The sequence below is a fragment of the Lactuca virosa genome, chromosome 5, assembly GCF_052849685.1.
Source record: "Lactuca virosa cultivar CGN04683 chromosome 5, Lactuca_virosa_CGN04683_v6, whole genome shotgun sequence".
In the NCBI taxonomy this organism is placed as follows: Eukaryota; Viridiplantae; Streptophyta; class Magnoliopsida; order Asterales; family Asteraceae; genus Lactuca; species Lactuca virosa.
The window spans coordinates 351,536,976-351,555,733 of NC_136430.1; the positions used below are offsets into that span (position 1 = coordinate 351,536,976).

Consider the following 18,758-nt stretch of genomic DNA (forward strand, 5'->3'; position numbering starts at 1 on the left):
CTGTTGGTGACCGGCCAATGGCCCAAAAATAAAACGTTTTCTAATATATAATAGCAAATGAGGAACAAAAAATAAAGTTGGAGCTAAAACATAACAATATTATAAATATAATGATTTTTGTGGAATAAACCATTTTTTGTTCCCTAACTTTAATAACAACAATTTAAGGTAATAAGTTTTTGTTATTTTCTATTTTGGAAACCAAATGAATGGCTCAAAATGGAGGTTATTATAAACCTGATGTTAGGGTTGATCTCTCCAAACTTATTTGTTACATAGATTTTTTATCTTCATTTTTTTATATTTCTCATCCTACAACATATGAAAATTCATCCATCCCAAACTACATATATTGTTTTTACTTTTTATCAACTAACACATCTAACAACCTATTTTGGTAGCAACAATCAAGATAGACAAAACTAAAAATTGTTTATCTTTAATAGAGAAATATAAAATTTATTTAACTCAAATATGAGTAAAAATAAAAATAAATAAATAAATTTATTTTAAGGAAAAAAAAAAAGATTCATATACCTCAAGTTGAATTTTTTCGAAGTTCGGTTTTTTACTAGAAAAAGAAAACCTGGTTACTATTTAAATGCAACCCTATTGGCCTATTGGACCGAATTGACGGATCCTGCTAGTAGAAATGGATTAGACTTCGAAGGGACAAAGCCAAACCCAACAAAATTGAAAACCCTTGCAAGAGTTCAAACGTCCCCGCCGGAATACTTCGGTCGCGCTCGCCGAGCACTCACTTTCAGTTTTCCTCGGTCGCCGCCATAATAGGGGGAGCACCTCGCCTGCGAACTATCTGAACTACAGAATGCGATAGCCCTACGTATTGACGAACTGGTATACCCAATGGACCTTTCCATGGAAATCGATGAAGACGAAGACGTTAACAAACTGAAAAAGAGAAAAGCAACGAAGGCGAATCGGAGTAAGATCGATGACGCCGTCGTCGTTGCATCATCGAGGAAGAGGAACATTAAAAGAATCATATTATCTGTAACGAAGCCCTCGTATACTTTAAAGAGAGGCTCAGGGCGAGATATGCGTAGTTTGCGGTGGGAACATCGGAATAAACTGCGATACCTTCTTCGACAACTGATTCGGCGTCAAAATTGGGATGAAGCGTCCGGTGTGTTGAGCGTGTTGTTGAAGGGGACGCACAGGGAGAACAGTTTATCGACGAATCGGACTAAATATTGGGTATATTCATTTGCCTTTTGTAAAGAAATTACAGATACACTTTAACTTAATCAACTTAATACATCCCATGATCCAAGATTCAAGCCGAATGCAATTGATTTAACTCGTAGAAGGCGGCTGTACACATTGTAAACCATGTACCTTTACGCCTAATCTTCCTCAATTTAGTAAGAATGCATGTTCTTGGAAATCAGAGATGCATTTTGAGTTTGATCTAATCAACTAGAAACGTACTATTATTAGTGTTTAGTAGGAATTCTCTTGACTTCCAGTACTCCCCCATAATTTGGTAGCTGTTTGTTCCTTTAGCACCTTGAATGGTTTCTATCCTGTCATATTCTTTATGCAACTATAGCAGCATCATATATAGATGAAACAATTGTTGATCACCATTGCCTAGTTTTCTAAATATTCTCTTATTTTTAGTTTAACCTATGTCATTGCTGCTTGAGTAATTACTTGTTTATGCACTTGCAATGTAGGCTACATTGGCTCTTTTAGAACACATGGGATCTGCAAAAACAAAAACAAGAAAAATCCATCATTTATACGAAATATGGATGAAAAAGAATTTTGCAATTACAAAAAATAGGCGGTGGTTAAAGGTATCTATAGTCTTGATACATACGTTTTATATAAATATGTTATCTTTTGCCCTTATTGAAGTTTTGGATTTTTGGCAGGGTAGGTTTGATGTACAGTTAGAATTCCTCCTTTACTGTCTTTCACAAGGTGACTCAGATGGAGCTTACCAGGCTGTTATAAGGTTATTTTTGTCATGTACCTTTCTTTTTATTCTTTAGTCTGTATATATAAGGGCTTTATTGTAAATTCTAATCAAACTAAATAGTTTTCTATCAGTTTTCTGCAAGAAACAGACTTCACAAGTGACCCAATAGCAAATTTGGTTGCGGGGTTAGCCTTTTCTCATCTATGGTACAATTCCATTAAAAAAGAGATGCAATTACAGGATTCACTTGAACCTTCTACTTCCATTCAGTCAGGAATGTCCGGAATTGACCATTCCAATGGACAATGTGTGGTTGAAGTCCAAGATTCCGATTCCGCTTTCGAAAGGGATTCAAACACCTCCATCAGAATTGGCAAAACAATTGATGGAAATAGAGTAGTTCCAATGGAGGTTGATTATAATGTGAAAAAGGAAATGCAATATGAGGAACTACATTTGAACTCTCTTGAGAGTGATCAAATTGACAACTCTTCTCAATTCCCTCATACTGGCAACAAGCGATATGGTTCTATATTTTATGCTCGTGGTAGGTAATAGGGGTTTGATTGTACAACATTTATTGAATAAAATTCAATCATTGAAGAATTATTTTGGTTTATACTTGTACAGATGTTGAAAATTTCTTGATGCCTTTGAGATTTCCAAGCACAAATGAACTTGAGGATTTTCTCTCTTTTCAAAAGAGAATACACACTGATCACTATAAGGCTGCAGTGAAGCATTTAAGAGGTGCTCTTCATTCTACTCCACCAGCTTTTGAGGCTTTACTTCCTCTCATACAGGCAAGCAGCATTTCTCTTCACTTTCTAATTTAGGGTTAATGTCACTTTTTAGCCACAAACTATTGCCATTTTGCTATTTAAGTCCCTAATCTTTTAACTGTCTTCAATTGGTCATTAAACATCTAATGTGTTTTCAGTTACACCATTGGGACCAATTTTAACCTGGTAAACCCGTAATTACTCTGACATGGCATCCTACGTGGCATACAGTTGGAGACAATGACAAGAATGGGTGCCCTATACATATATAAAATGTAAACAGTTTCGCCAACTGTCTGCCACAGTAGAAGCTTAATGACCTATTGGATACAATTAAAAGATTAGGGAGTTAAACAGCAAAATGACAATTTTAACCCTCTAATTTATCTCAAATATAACTAAAATTGCACCTTCCATTTTGTCAGATGCTGTTGTTTGGGGATCAAGTGAAGGAAGCTATAGAAGAGGTGGAAAGTGTTGTTCAAATTTCTGATGCCACACTTCCTTTTAGGTGATCATTTTTATTATTTTATTTGTGAGAGCCGAGAACTTAATGTTAGGGTTTTAAGTGTCAAGTTGGTTCATTATGTCGATTAATTTTTGCAACTTTTTATTAATTAAGTTTTTTTTTTTTTTTTTTTTTTTTTTTCTAATGATGAAGGTTAAAAGCTAGTCTTCAGGAGCATTTTTCCAATGAGGATGCAACCAAATTGTGTGCATGCTTTGAGGAGACATTAAAAAAGGATCCAACTTGTAGCCACTCACTTTCAAAGCTAATAAGCTTTCATCATGATGGTATGTTATCATCTTGAACCTTTCCTTTCACATGTAGCATATATTAATGTATTTTCTATGACTCTTTTTGTCATCAAAAAGCCTTTTATTTTCTTGGAGTTTTTTTGTCCAGATTGCTATAAATCATAAGTCCTGTTTGTCTGATTTTTATATAATTTTCCAGGGTTTTACAATACAGAAATTTTGGTAGAAATGATTGCTTTGCATTTAGATGCCACATATGCCGACTGCAATATCTGGAGAGAGTTTGCTTCTTGCTTCATAAGGCTTTCTCAATGTGACGAGGACAGAATGTCAAGCTGTGTGGGTGAAGGCAAAGATAGTTCCAGAAAACATTCCAAGAATACCCCTGACATGTTTAAAGATAACACATCAAGAAAGAATTGGAGAATACGTTGTCGATGGTGGCTGACACGTCATTTCACCCAAACCATACTCGCATCAGAAGTTTCCTCAGGTATCCACTACCCTAGACAACATTTTCAATGATGAGGACAGGGAGGGCATTTACGTCTTTTTGTACAGACTAGAGATTTTGAGAGTGAGAGCGAGTCCTTGTCCCACCTTTTTTGGGTGGGAGAAAAAATTGTAATTATTGTCTAGTTGACAAACACAATACAACCTGTTATATCATGTTATGTGTTGTCCTGACATTGACATGTTACACTGTGAACAGGGAATGTGGAGCTTTTAGCTTGCAAAGCAGCTTCGGCGTGTCATCTTTATGGTTCGGAATTTGCGTATGTTGTGAAGGCTTGTACATACTTAAAGAAAGAAAAGAGTCGAGAAATCTCAATTTTGAAGATGCATGTGGAGAATGCTATTGGAATTTATGTCGCTTAGAGGGTCTCTACATTCTACAACCAGGTATTGATGTATGTATTTATTGGCCAAACTCAAAGGTAATGGCCTTGTGTCCATTATCTTTTTGTATTTACGAGAGGGTGTCTCAAAGTTTTGGTAGAAGTTAGGCTATTTATTACCCTCAAGTTTTGTAATTTTCTACTTGCATATAAATATATATATTATAATATTGTTTAGAGCATTTGTTTTAGTAATAATTATTTGGTTAATGTGTGTTGTCGTTGAAAAAGATACATGAGGGGTTCAGTCTCTCTACAAGCTATAAGCTATGTCTAAGTGTCTACGAGCATTACATGTTTAAGATTTTTTTTTTCTGGTTATACATATATAGATGGTCTTGATCAATATATATCATCAGTGGATATTGTACTTTCATTAAGTATCATGTCATGGTTTCATTATTTTCGGTTGATGAGATATGCTTAGCTTGTCATAACACATGCTTGGAATTTTTGGGAAGCATGTGGTACATTGTAGATAGCTACTGGTATTCAAGTATCAACATGATATGGTTAATGACGTTTTTTATTTATTTATTTATTTATTTAGGTGCGTCTTTTTGGATGACCCTTTGGAAGACAAATCTACTCTTACATTATTACACTTGTTGATGTTTTTGTTTTTAGATGGATAGGAAGGAAACATGTATGTGTGAATCTAATAAGAGTTTCACCTCTCATGGGTTTGAAGAGTGTAGTTTCATAATGAGATAAACTACTTTAAAAGTTGTCTCATACAAAATAACAAAAAATGAGAAAGTAGTACATCATAAATCCAATGGGTGGTTCATACATAGTGATGTTATGATTCTAAGATCTATGAATGTATGTTTAAAAGAGTTACTTTTGACATCAAAAGTAGTTTTTTGTCCCATAACATAATGGGAGGTAAGGTGTGAACAACTATATCGGGTGATCTCTTCCAAATGCAACATGAGCCCAGAAACTTCAGCCAAGAAAGAAATATATTTCTTAGTGAAATATCTATCAATCCACAAAGAAAAATTAATCGGGATGGATGATCTCTTCCAAATGCAACATTAGCCCAGAAACCTCAAGAAAGAAATTTTTCAATCCACAAAGAAGAAATAACTAGGATTGTGACAAATGGGAAAAAAGACATACCATAGTTAAAGATGAGCATGTATGCATCTACATACAAAACTAATATGCAAATAGTGGGACAATTATTACAATAAAAATGCAATAAAAACCTAACCACATGTACAAAGAGGGAAAGAAAGTTAACACCCCTTCCAAGTTTGACTTGATATCATAGGGGCAACAATTTTGAAAACCACATAAATTTTATAGTTTCTTCAAGTTTGACCTGATATGATAGGGCAACAATTTTGAAAACCACTTAACCACATATATTTTATAGTTTCTTATTTATTCATTTTTAAAATGAAATTCAGAGATAAAAGAGCAAATCAGTTCCCTCGTTGACAGTCCCTTGCCAGTCCAACATCTCTTCAGCTCCGAGACGAGTCGGCGTCTCTTTACGTCTACATGAATCATCCCTGCTCGTTGCTGATCTTCTTTTAAAAATCGAAGACTTGAAGTGGTTTACTTGATACTCATTCTTCAACCGAAGCTCTCATTGAATCATACTAACTGAAACCTGATGGCGGCGTATAGAGCTGACGATGACTACGATTATCTCTTCAAAGTCGTTCTCATCGGAGACTCCGGTGTCGGAAAATCTAATCTGCTTTCCAGGTTCACTAGGAACGAGTTTAGTCTTGAATCTAAATCCACAATCGGTGTTGAATTCGCCACCAGGAGTATTCGCGTTGATGAGAAGATCATCAAGGCTCAGATTTGGGATACTGCTGGCCAAGAAAGGTTCGTATTTTACCCTCCTTCTTTTCTTTATGCTTGCTTCAATTGAATCCGATTCAATCACGTACTTAGTGAAATGGTAATCAAATGAGAGTTTTGTCTCAACTTATGGGTTTTTTAGGGTTTACAATAACAATTGGGGGAACATAGTAAGAATCAAATTACACTTTCTATTTTCTGATTTCTGGCCTACAGGTATCGTGCAATCACGAGTGCTTACTACAGAGGAGCTGTTGGTGCTTTGATTGTGTACGACACAACACGCCATGTAACCTTTGAAAACGTTGAAAGATGGTTGAAAGAGCTCAGAGATCACAGTGACTCAAACATTGTGATAATGTTAGTAGGAAACAAAGCAGACTTGCGTCACTTACGTGCAGTTTCCACAGAAGATGCAAAGACATTTGCAGAAAAAGAAAACACGTATTTTATGGAGACATCTGCTCTTGAGGCCATGAATGTGGAGGATTCTTTCACTGAAGTTCTTACACAGATATATCATGTGGTAAGCCGAAAAGCACTCGATATTGGGAATGATCCTGGGGCTTTGCCTAAAGGGCAAACAATTAATGTTGGATCAAAAGATGATGTTTCTGCTGTCAAGAAAGTTGGTTGCTGTTCTAGTTGATGAAAATGGGGGAGAATGAGGATCAAGATTTTTGAAGTTTCTGGTGATATGTTTGATATCAGGTTAGTTTTTGAGCTTTTTTAACAAGAAATTCAGTAGACGAGGCTGCTGGTATTACTTCAAAATTTTCTGGTCTTTTTGTATTATTTGATTTGTTAACTACTATGGATCGGATCATGTATTATATATTTGGATACTTGTTCTTAAGATTTATAACATTTTTCGTTTTTAACATTCCATTGAAGTAATTTGGGATGTTTGTTTTGATGGTTTCTTGAGCATCAAAATCTTTGATCTTATAAAATCGTCTTAAAAAAATGTGATGGGTTGACGATGTGGAGCGTCTAAAGGGTTACTGAGTTGGTTATGCAATGAACTCGCACATTTTAACCAAAAATATCCAGTTTTGTCAGCAAAATTTTACCAATTTTGATGGTAATAAATTCATTTTACGGCACAAATTGGTAACACCTTAACAAACTGAAACATACTGTATAAAATATAAATTGATAAAAGTTGCATTTCGTTGCAGGTTTCTTGTTAGAAAAGTCGTAAGCTTTGGGCTTATTTACGAATTAAGTTGTGACTTTTACTTTTTTCAAACAAAGAGGACAAGAAATTGCAAATGTTTATGATTTTAGAGGGTGTTTGGGATTACTTTTTAACTTCAAAAGTCATTTTTGTAAAACGACTTTTTACAAAATAAGTTTTTTTAAAATGTGTTTGGATTATCTTTTGAGGGCAAAAGTCCAAAGCATTTTTTACAAAAGAAGTTTTTTTTAGGGGGTGTTTGAAATGTGTTTGGATTAGCTTTTGAGGGCAAAAGTCAAAAGTTGTTTTTAAAAAGTGTTTGGTTTAACTTTTACATATAAAATGACTAAAAAAAACATTTAAACAACAAACCAATTTCATTAACCTTCCAAAATGATTTCATCAATTTCACAAATTTCTAATCAATCTTTCATGAATTATAGTTAATCAAAACAGAAAAAATGGAAAAACAATGGAAGAAACAACACAAATCAGAAGAAACAAATTGAAACAATTTCCAAATGGATACCTGTTAACACAAATCGGTCCTGTGAACAAAAAAATTTCATCAGTTTAATCAATATTTCATCCATATTTCATCAATTTCACTAATTTCAAATCAATAATTGATCAATTTCACAAATCAATACCTGTTAACACAATATCTCATCAATTTAATCAATATTTCATCAACACAGTACAATCGATACACTCTCAAAGTCAGAATCTAAAGAAACAAATTGGAAGAAGCAACACAAGTATAATAATCGAAAATCAGAACACCACGGGTATGATAATCGAAGGAACAAATCAATACAATGGAAGGAAAATCGAAAATCGTCAAGGGCATTTTCTTTGCTAATGAAAATCGAAAATCGATACAAAGGAAAACCAAATCGGAGGTGAAGCTTACCTTATCAGAGATGGAGGAAGGAGACTCTGACAATGTTGGTTGATTGGAGGAGGATCGCCGATGGCCTCGGAGTGGTGAACGAGCGGAGAGAACGAGGGTGAGCAGAGAGAACGAGTGATGAACGTAAATGTGGGTGAATTGATTAGGGCAGTTGAGGGTATAAAAATAATTTAGGTTTTTAGGGGTTCAAAAGTCTCAAAAAGATATGTTTTCATGACTTTTTGAAACATCATTTTTCCTACTACACAAAAAGTTACTTCTAAAAGTTTTTTTCCTTTACCAAACATCTTTTGGTTTTTTTTTTTTAACTTTTTGAAAAAGTTAAAAGCTAAAAGTTGTTTTAAAACTTATCCTAAACACCCTCTTAGCCTATAAAAAAGTACAAAGGACAAACTATGTCAATGTGTTTTTGTTTTAAAAGATCCTTAATGTTTTTTTGGTAGTCTAAAGGCTTAAAGTCCATTTTCTCATGTTAAAAAAACCATTTTAAGAAAAATGAACTTACCCTTGCCTTGTCATTAATGATATGGCCACACCACACTTCCATTTCTTCTTTAATTACATGTCGGTCTTCTCCTTCTACCACCGGTCCTCTCTAAAACTCAAGAACTCATGTTTTTCACACACACATTAAGGGCTTTAGGGTTTTTTGGGTTCACAATGTCTGCAAACGCTTACCAGTTCAACCTTTTTTTTTTTTTTTGCTTCTCTTTCTCAAATGTCAAAATCAACACCCACCTAAGTTTAGCAAAGAACATTTAACAATGTTTGCCTTATCATATAGGCCCGTCAACCACCCTTATAATTTGTCTACGGATCATTATGTGTACACATGTGAACAGTGTAAAGAAATTATATTATTATTTAACATAAAACTTTTTGCACACAAACCTTTAGATTAAATGTCTCTTCCAAGTGGTAACTTTGTTGGATATTAGAATCTAATTTTTGAGCTCTGTGTTTTGGAGTTATTGTATGTGGAAGGAATCTAATATGGTGGTTTCAGTAAAAATCATGAACCCAGCCTCCTCCAACAATTAGTGGTTTGACTTCTCATATATGGTCGTTTCATGGAATCTTCGTTTTGCAGAAATCGTGAACATATTGTGAACTTGACTAAGTTTACACATAGGATCCCTGTGTACTAGATTGTGCTTATGTGGCATTACAATTAATGGTCTAAAATAGCAGGTAAAAACAGACTTTAAGTTAGACTACCAAAAAAAGCATTAGGAACATTTTAAAACAAAGCGGCAGAGTTTGTTAGGCCTCAGTGACATTATCCCGTAAAAACCGTAAAAAATTTATCAACCGTTAGTAACAAAATACGATATCTTTTTAAAAAATAAGATCAAATTTTAAAGGTTTTTTTAAATGACTTTCTATAATCTTATTTCATCGTCTTACTATATTTTTCTACCTACCAGACACACATCGTCTCATTATAATTTTTTAAATGACTTTCTAAAATTTAATATAAATAATAATATAAAAATTACAAAACAAAACACCTATTTAAAAAAAATTACTAAGGTTACCTTCTATCATACACAAAATACATCTGTTAGGTTGAGAATATATATAATTATATTTTTGTTAGATAATAATATCATACGTTAGAAAAAAGAATATAATTATATTATAATATAATAATTATTTTTTAGAGAAGTAAAAATACAATAAGATTATAATAAGATAACAGATGAGACATAAATTAAGACTAACGAGAATACGTTGAGGCTATCTAAATAGACAGTGAAATTACATTGAAATTATTTTTGATTAGATAAAAAGAATAAAATAAGATTATAATAAAATACTCTTTATGTCTCATATTTATTGTTCATTTTTTATTTTTGAAGTCTTTATTTTTCAACTTTGACTTTAAATATTTTATTTGTGTTATATATATTACTTGATGAAACTTATAACAATGAAAAGACATTTAAACACAATCCATTCATATATTTTGGATCGAGTATTATATATCAAAATCAAAAATATTTAAAGTCAAAGTTGAACAATAAAGATTTCAAAATTAAAAAAATAGACAATAAATATGGAACGAAAGTAGTGTAATAAAACTAAATTGAAACAAAATTATAAAAAGAAAACATTTTTAAAAAATTCTTTAATTTTTGTCAAACAATAATATTTTATTTGTAAAAAATGACTTTTGTTATAAAATCTCAAATCTACGAAACATTTATTAGATTCTTTTATCTTTTTTTTCCCGTCAGGCAAAATACAAGGACTTTTACATCAGATAAAACTTCAATTTTATGTGTAAATCAAGTTTTGTACACACACCCAGCTAGATGGGAAAATGACAAGTTTTTGCTTGAGTTTTTGATGTAAAGTACTAAAGTATATATCTGCATGAAGAGAAAAGAGAAGCTTTAAAACTTGTTTTTAAGTTATGTAAATAATATCCTCTTGTTTTTCAAAACGAACTTGGAAAGTAAAGTTAGCATTATTAAAACCAGCAGCAAAGCAAAAAAAAGTAAAAGAGAGATTGAATGAAGAATGTTCACCCTGATATTAACATTCATAAGTACATCCATACCCCCAAACAACATCATCCATCAACATCATCATCATCCATTCCAATCCACCGACAGACACCCAGTGAACCAACAGGAAAAAAAGTCTGTACAAAAAGGTTCAACCAACCCACGTTTTCAATATTTACCATAATTTATAACAAGAGAAACAACACCATCACCTTTCTTTCTCTCATTTTACTCTTATATAATATATATATATTTATATATATAAAAAGAAAAACACGATGCCCGAATCTTTTTCAAGCTCTCATGTTTCCCTTTCCATTTCTTGGATTCATTTTCATGACACCGACTCCTTTGGTTGTCCAGCAAGTGCTGTTGATTTGCAAACGGGGCATGTGTTCTTCACCACCAACCACTTTTTAACACATTCCACATGGTACTCATGCCCACAATCTACCACCCCTATTTCTTCTCCATCATCATAATTTGTCTGTAAAAAACACAAATCACAAATCCTTCATTTTTTCTACTTATCAAACAATAAAACATATACTAATATGACATGTAGATGGATACAAGAGCATTTGTGAAAGTAGGTTGCTATTTTATGATATGAAATACCTGACAAATTACGCAAGAGTTAAGTTCTTGATCATTAGAAGATTTGGATGATGTAAATACTCTTGTTTTTAGATGTTCTACAACGAAATCATCTGATAAGCGTGAACCAACGCTTCCAATTTGTTCACCAAGTGCAAGAAGTTCCTAAATAGAAACAAAAATATTGCAAGAATCACGTGACAATATCTTTGTATATAATTGAATTAGATGTATAACGTCCCATTAAGAAAAATTATAATCTTTATATCATTGATGGAAATGTGAACCTTTTTTTTATTGTTTGGAATGAAAAAAAAAAAAAAAAAAAAAAAAAAAAAAAAAAAAGATTGTTTAACAACTTGCCTCATATGACATGTGATCGATATCTAGGCGCATATCTCTGTGATGGTCAACTGAATGTCCTACTTCATGGTAACCAGAAATATCAAGGATTGCAACTCCCTACATGTCAAACACAAATGAATTAGTCAAAGTAACAAACTCAAGATTTTGTTTTTCTTGGAATTTAGATCCAACGTTTACTATTTACTACATACACTCTTATAATGATAACAAGCGTTTGGTTCGTAGAGTGTTTTTGGAAAGAAAAAAAAAAATCTGTCCAAGGAATTGGAATTTGATGGATTTGGAATATGAAGGGAATTGAATTTTGTAACACATTTGGTTGGCAGGAAGTGGAATGGAATTCGGGAAACCAAGAGAGGTAAGAGGCATTGACTTGTGAAATTCTAGGAGTAAAAGTGTATTTGAATATTTTTAACAAGAGGGATGGAATGTTGAAATCATATGGTCAAGGATTTTTAGGAATTTCAACAAACTTCAATTCCATACTCATTTGCAACCAAGAACAAGACCGGAATCGGTCAAATAGTTGTATTTATTTTGAAACGGAGGGAGAATTATTTAATACCGGAGCATATAAATGCGAAAAACTTATTTATGCAAACAAGTTACTTTTTTACCACTTTATGCAACAAAGTGAATTTCTTACCATTTATGCAACCATGTTTCAATTTGCTACCAATTTGTTACCAACTTATGCATTATTTACCTATATGGTTGCATAAGCAGATATAAATATAAAACTTGGTAACAAATTAGAACACGGCTTCATAAATTGGTAAGAAATCCAGTCCCTTGCATAAATAAGTAATTACTAATTATCCCTTGAGGGAAATTTGCATGAAATAAGAGAGAATACATCTTCAGGGAGAACTCTGAGATGAGGAAAGCCACGATGCCTTGCAGTTGCCTCAAGCATCAACTCGCGTCTGTGAGGCCGATAAACCCTAAGCCCAGTTGGCGGTGTGGGTGTGGGACCCACAAATCTAGGCCCGGGCCCGGGTGGTTCCATCCCATTTTGAAAAGGATTTATGGTGGCGGTGTTTGCCGGAAGTCTGAGTGATGTTGATGCTAACTGAGAATGGAACTCCATATTCATATTGTGGCCTTGCATTGGCGGCATTGGTGGCGGTGGTGGGTGGTGGAGATTGTGGGGTCCATGCACAAAAGCTCCCGAATTCCTGTTTCCATATCCATGTAATCCGATGTTTGCAGCCTCGTTCATATGTCCTGCATTAAACAAAAATTTAAAATTGGATTGATTTAATTGGAATGTTTTATCAGGGTGGGGTTCTGTTTGGTTGGATGGAAATGGAATGGAAAAGGTAATGGAATGGAATGGAATGGGTCATTACATTCCATGATAGTGTTTGGTTGGCCTGTAGGAAACTAGGAATGGAATGAATTTTTTATATTATATGTGATTGTGAAATGAATACAAGGTATAGTTTTAAAACTGCTCTATACATTATCATTATCAAATATAACTACTTTACAGGCAAATTAAAGAAGTCATGCCATATTGTCTAATAGTCTTCATGTTTGAGAAAATTACAGAAATGATCCTTGCAAAATTATCTAATGGCCCCTATGTTCGAGAAATTTACAGAAATTGTCGCTGCAAAATTATCTAGTGATGCATATGTTTAAGAAAATTACAGAAATGGTCGCTGCAAAATCGTCTGGTGGTCCCTATGTTTGGGAAAATTACACAAATGGTCCCTGTGTAAAAATTATGTAAAGGTCTCTATGTAAGACAAAATTACAGAGATGACCCCTTTGTAATAGCGAAATTACAGTGATGGTCCCTGTGTAAGAAAAATATACAGAAATGGTCCATATGTAATAGCGATATTATAGAATGATCCCTATAATACTGCAGTTACAGAAATGGTCCCTGTGTGATACTGAAATTACAGAAATGATCTATGTAAGACAAAATTACAGTATAATTACAGAATTTGCTATTTACAAAACTATAAACTTAAAGTTCATTAAGACCCAATCACCCAAATAAGATTATTAATTTTTAAATAATAAAATTATAATTTAATTAAAATCATGAAATTCATAAAAGAGATTCATGTCATTAAAATTTTAGAAATAAAATGGGGTTATATAACAATTTCCCAATTTGGAATGAAAATTAACAAAATGAAAGGGATCAGATTCCTTCTCTTCCATCAAGCACAACAAACATTTTTTTTTTCCATTCCGATGCAAATTAATCATTCCATTCCTTCTCCGATTCCAGCATACCAAACCATACCTCAATGCTTTGTGATAGTAATACATGGCAAGTAAATAATTTTAAAAGTCACCAAAAATGGAAATCTTGTGATTAGATCATTCCCAAAGGTAAATTCTTGCGATTCTCACACTAAATACAAATTAGGGGTCATTTGAATGAACATCTAAACAATACCTTGAAGATAAGGTAAACCGGGAGCATGATTCCATGAAAAAGCACCGGAAATGGAATCACCACCATTCCCACAAAACTGCTGATCTAACCATGGTGCAGGCACACCATAATTCCCTGGAATCAAATGCCCACTACTATGAGCCAAAACAGGGTCAACCCCAATTCCACCAGAACCTCCTCTATTCCCCCCTCTAAACTCCGGAATCCCAAACGAACCAGAACCAGAACCGCCATCCATCATTCCCCCCTCTGTGTTCATCGGAATCGCAACCGAAGAACTCGGCCCAGCTGCTGCTGCTGGATAAAAGTAGTGAATATTCCCTGGAAACCCTTCTGCATTCTTTCTCTTAAATGCACCATTAATTCCAATTCCATCCATAAACTGACCATCATTCCTTCCACGAATGGAAAATGGAATCTGATCTGGAATCCCATGATTGATGGCAACTGGAAAGATTCTAGCACCAGGAGGTGTCATGTATACATTATGAGGATGATGATCGTATTGAGTCATTGTGTGGGGCAGGGGGGCATGATTTTCGGGCAGGTGTTGAGGGTTGAAACTAGTTCTGTTTCCGGGCAGTGGTGGTAATATTGTATGGTTTTCGGGCAGGCGTTGAGGGTTGAAGCTTGGGATTCCACCATAAGCTTCTGGATGAAGATGACCATGTTCTGTTTCAAGTATTGGACCCGTATAAACCATGTTTCGTTGTCCCATGTTCTTGAGTTATGATTTGCAAGAAAATCCTGAAAATTTAAAAAAAAAATACAAACTTTTTAGTTAACCTAAGAAACCCTGGAAGAATGTTTTGTATAGACTTTATAACGATTAATGAACAATCAATAAACATTTAAAGAAGATGACAAGAATTAGTTTTTTGTCACCATTTAGGCTGTTATAATCGAAAACAAAATTAGACCCTGTTACTTTTTTTTCGAGTGAATGTTGTCTGGATAAATGATGTCTAAAAAATATTTGAGAATATGAGGGCAAATTTGTAAAAAAAAAAATAGGAGGTAATGAGGAAAAAGCTTCCTTGTAAAGACTTTCTATAGGAAGTCGTTCTTTCTGCATTAGGTCAAAAAGAAACACTTTAGGCCATGCCCCTACTAAGTTCATTAAGTCAAAAAGAACACCCTTTTAGAGGGTTTTATTATATACAAAAACATACATTATAGGATCTGAACACATGTGGATATGTACATTTAGGAGTGTTTAAAAAGTGGAATCTCACAAAAAACAGAAAGTAAATTTTAGAAGGCGAAACTGAGGGGACTACATGAAAAGCATTAATAGCCTAACCCTAATATGGCACTCTGTATTTGCAACCATTGAACCATGTTACGTGGTGCATAAGAATTTATAAAATTGCACCTTTTGGAACTCTAATAACCTAAGTTAAATAATACACCGACAGGCAATGTATTACATATGATGCTTGAAAATTGAAATATTCTTGAAGGCTCACTACATCACAAGTTTAGTTAACTAATATGACACCACACACCTTATAAAAAGGTTATACAAGTTGAAACAAATGCTAAATTTCACCATTCTTTTCCTCTATTAAGTATTTAAGTTTATGCTAACTATTAGAGTACCTTCCACCGTTCACCTTCTAGGCATAGTACATAGAGGGTGGGTATGTTTCTTTTTTTCACATTAAGTATGTTTAGATAAATGATGTTTAAAATATATCTGATAAAGAGTTATAACTTCATGGAAAGTCTCTTTTTCTGATGTTCTCTATTAAGTCGTTCATTTTGCTTTTAGTCTAGAAAAAACACCCATATACAGATTACCATATTAAGTCATCTCCCCATTAAGTGTTTTAAGTCCACTAATGCATAAAGAAACAACACCTTTGATTTAGATGGAAAAAAGTAGAAACTGCAACTCTTTATCACTTAAATGCATTTTTGTAGTGCATTTTCAAAATCATTAAAAAAAAAAAAAAAAAAAAAACAGTCAAAACAGTACCAATAAGAAAAAACATGAGAGTGCTTTTGACTCCGGATATAATCCAAAACAAGACATAGAAATGGAAGCTACACAAATCGACAAAAGAACAAGAGCACAAGCTTTTTAAATTAACAATAGGTATAATATAACCTTTATACGCGGAGAAATTTGGCCAATAGTTGCTAAACATGGAACAAGGAAAAGAAATTGCTACGAGTGATAAATAGTATATAATAAAACCCTAAATAGTATATACTCGTTTAACTTTACGAATAACACAAAACATGAAAAAGAAAAAACACATAAGCTCTCTTTGTTCCAAATCAAGAGAGTGATTTCATAATTTTGATGTACATTTCAATACCCGAGTGATTTAACACCACAATCGCAGTTTTTGATCATTACTTAAAGGCATACATGATAACATAAGGAATTCTATAAAAGATTGAAAGAAACCCTACAAGCTTCTCCTTTCTTTTCACAATGCCATAGGTTCAAACCCTATAAAAATTTCGTTGCCTGATAAAATTAAGCAGGAATTCAACCATAATCAAGAATTGCCCCAATTTTTCACGCATCTTTTAATAACAAGAAACATGAAAGACCACAAGTATAATCTTGCAATCAGCATTTGACAAAAGAAGGTGCCTTTTTCGTTTTTTTTTTTTACCTAGCAATCGGCATTTGGGTAAACAAATGCATTTTCTGGGTTTAATTTTGTTTCGTTGTTTTTAATTCCGTTTTAATCCTGCTAATGAAAATTTTCCAGTTCGAATAAGCAAAATCAAACAACTTCCATCGACAAATAAAAAATTCTCAAAACAAGTCAACAAACAGCATAATTTCCCACAAAACCCAGTTCGAAAAATCAAAATAAAACACAAATCATCGAAAAAACTGTACCTTTTTATCATCAACGGACTCCAGAGCTTGTATTAAGTTACCAATTTAAAGCCCCTTCAACAGAAAAAGCCCTACCAAGAAAGACGATCATCAACACATTTATAATCCCCAAGGAAAAACCCTTTTCCCTCAAGCAATGATGATCCATGTATGTTCGAACAACATCAATTTTATGGTTTTGTTTTTTTATCTACTAAAAATACTTAAAATCAGATTCTACAAACAAATTAAAGACAAATTGGGGGAAATTGGGTGTAGATTGATGAAGGACATACCCTAATGAGGGTTGATCGGAGCCTTGGAGATGGTAAAATCGATCTAAATATTTTCCAATAAAAGAGAAGATAAATTATTTTGAGAGAAACAAAGAGATTCTGATGAAAATGAAAACCCTCGTTGTCTACTTATTTCTACAATTTTGGCTTTAACCGCAATCGTTTTCCGTATTTATATTTACCCATTTTTATGCAATTTATTACAAAAATATATATGCTGTCCATGTGCTTTTTCTCTTTATTTTTTATTTTATTAGTTTTCCGATTTCAGTCACTTCTTTATCTTGGCCTTATGAAAGTAGAAAAAATAATAATAACAAACAATAAAAAAAAATATCACCAAAAAAGTGAAGAGAGAGAAAATAAAAGAAGAAAAATAAAAAGATCCGGATTAAAAATAAATGAAAGGCAAATGAATATTTTATGTGTTCGGAGTGGAAATAAAGGAAAAAAAGATTACATTCAAGTTTTATTTTCAAGATCATTTTTTTTAAATCCTTTCAAATTGAAATGAAAGTTAAAAATCAATGACATCAAAAAATTTTAACCTTTCTTTCTGGGCTCCATCAACTTCTCTCCATTTCACTCTTTAACTTGTACTTATTAGGAACATAAAGTAAAGTTTCAAAAAATAGAAAAAATGAACAATAATAAGTGAAAATTCTGAAAAAGATGGTTAAATGAAGTCTAAAAATGATAAGAAATCGAGAGTGAAGTCCATCACTGAAGCAAAACCTACCATTGCATTGTCACTACGCTTTTTGCGTATTTCCCTCTCCATAGTTCGGTTTTGCCATGTTTGTGGTATATGAGTAGTTGTTATAGAATGTTGGTGTGTTGTGGGACATGTCATTAGGAAGTGGATTGTAAGATATGGTATCGGATTCAGTGTACATCTTTGGGTTCATGATGATTTCGCATTCATATATAATGGTTTCCATGTTTAGGACAACAATGATCATGCAAGCTAGATGGTTGAATAAGGTGGATAGATGTATTAGTTAAGCTAGATGGTTGAATAAGGTGGATAGATGTATTAGTTATAGGGGTGTTTGGGATAGTTTTTTAAATTAAAAAGTCCTTTTTAGAAAATGACTTTTTGATTCATGTCTTTTTCCAAAAGATAGTTTTAAAATGTGTTTGTATAAACTTTTGAGGGGCAAAGGGAAAAAATGCAAAAGTTGCTAAAAGTCACATATTCATGACTTCTTAACCCCTCATTTTTATTCTTCTCAAAAAGCTAATTTAAAAGATCTTTTGAAGTTACCAAACATCTTTTTAAACTTTTGACTTTTTGAAAAAGTCAAAAGTCTCAAAAGTCATTTAAAAAGTTATTTAAAAAGGAAAGACAAACACTCTCATAGTTATATACTTCAAGCTTTCAATACCACTTAATTTTAACTAATAACTTTAA

At 33.1% G+C, this 18,758-nt stretch overlaps 3 protein-coding genes across 6 annotated transcripts; 2 read left to right on the forward strand and 1 right to left on the reverse strand.

Annotated features, from left to right (window-relative positions):
* Nucleotides 1-642: 642 nt before the first annotated feature.
* Nucleotides 643-4,570, forward strand: LOC145117267 (TAF RNA polymerase I subunit A). Its single transcript, XM_079053575.1, has 9 exons — nt 643-1,218; nt 1,701-1,823; nt 1,902-1,984; nt 2,080-2,495; nt 2,579-2,751; nt 3,156-3,241; nt 3,392-3,525; nt 3,689-3,982; nt 4,202-4,570. Exons 1-9 carry the CDS (start codon nt 868-870, stop codon nt 4,366-4,368), a joined length of 1,827 nt encoding a protein of 608 aa, XP_078909701.1. The 5' UTR covers nt 643-867; the 3' UTR covers nt 4,369-4,570.
* Nucleotides 4,571-5,789: 1,219 nt separating this feature from the next.
* On the forward strand, nt 5,790-7,095 carry LOC145116327 (ras-related protein RABA1f). Its single transcript, XM_079052671.1, has 2 exons — nt 5,790-6,236; nt 6,429-7,095. Exons 1-2 carry the CDS (start codon nt 6,016-6,018, stop codon nt 6,859-6,861), a joined length of 654 nt encoding a protein of 217 aa, XP_078908797.1. The 5' UTR covers nt 5,790-6,015; the 3' UTR covers nt 6,862-7,095.
* Nucleotides 7,096-10,820: 3,725 nt separating this feature from the next.
* LOC145116330 (RING/U-box superfamily protein) lies at nt 10,821-17,493 on the reverse strand. Of its 4 annotated transcripts, none has more exons than XM_079052672.1 (7): nt 17,345-17,493; nt 17,070-17,140; nt 14,204-14,950; nt 12,638-13,008; nt 11,779-11,877; nt 11,437-11,580; nt 10,821-11,305 (listed from the first exon to the last, which is right to left on the reverse strand). In XM_079052672.1, exons 3-7 carry the CDS (start codon nt 14,919-14,921, stop codon nt 11,153-11,155), a joined length of 1,485 nt encoding a protein of 494 aa, XP_078908798.1. In that variant the 5' UTR covers nt 14,922-14,950; nt 17,070-17,140; nt 17,345-17,493; the 3' UTR covers nt 10,821-11,152. The 4 variants fall into 4 exon arrangements, with proteins under 4 accessions (XP_078908798.1, XP_078908799.1, XP_078908800.1 ...); XM_079052673.1 differs by having other exon boundaries at nt 17,070-17,259; nt 17,345-17,490; XM_079052674.1 differs by having other exon boundaries at nt 17,070-17,262; nt 17,345-17,490.
* Between the last annotated feature and the right edge of the window lie 1,265 nt (nt 17,494-18,758).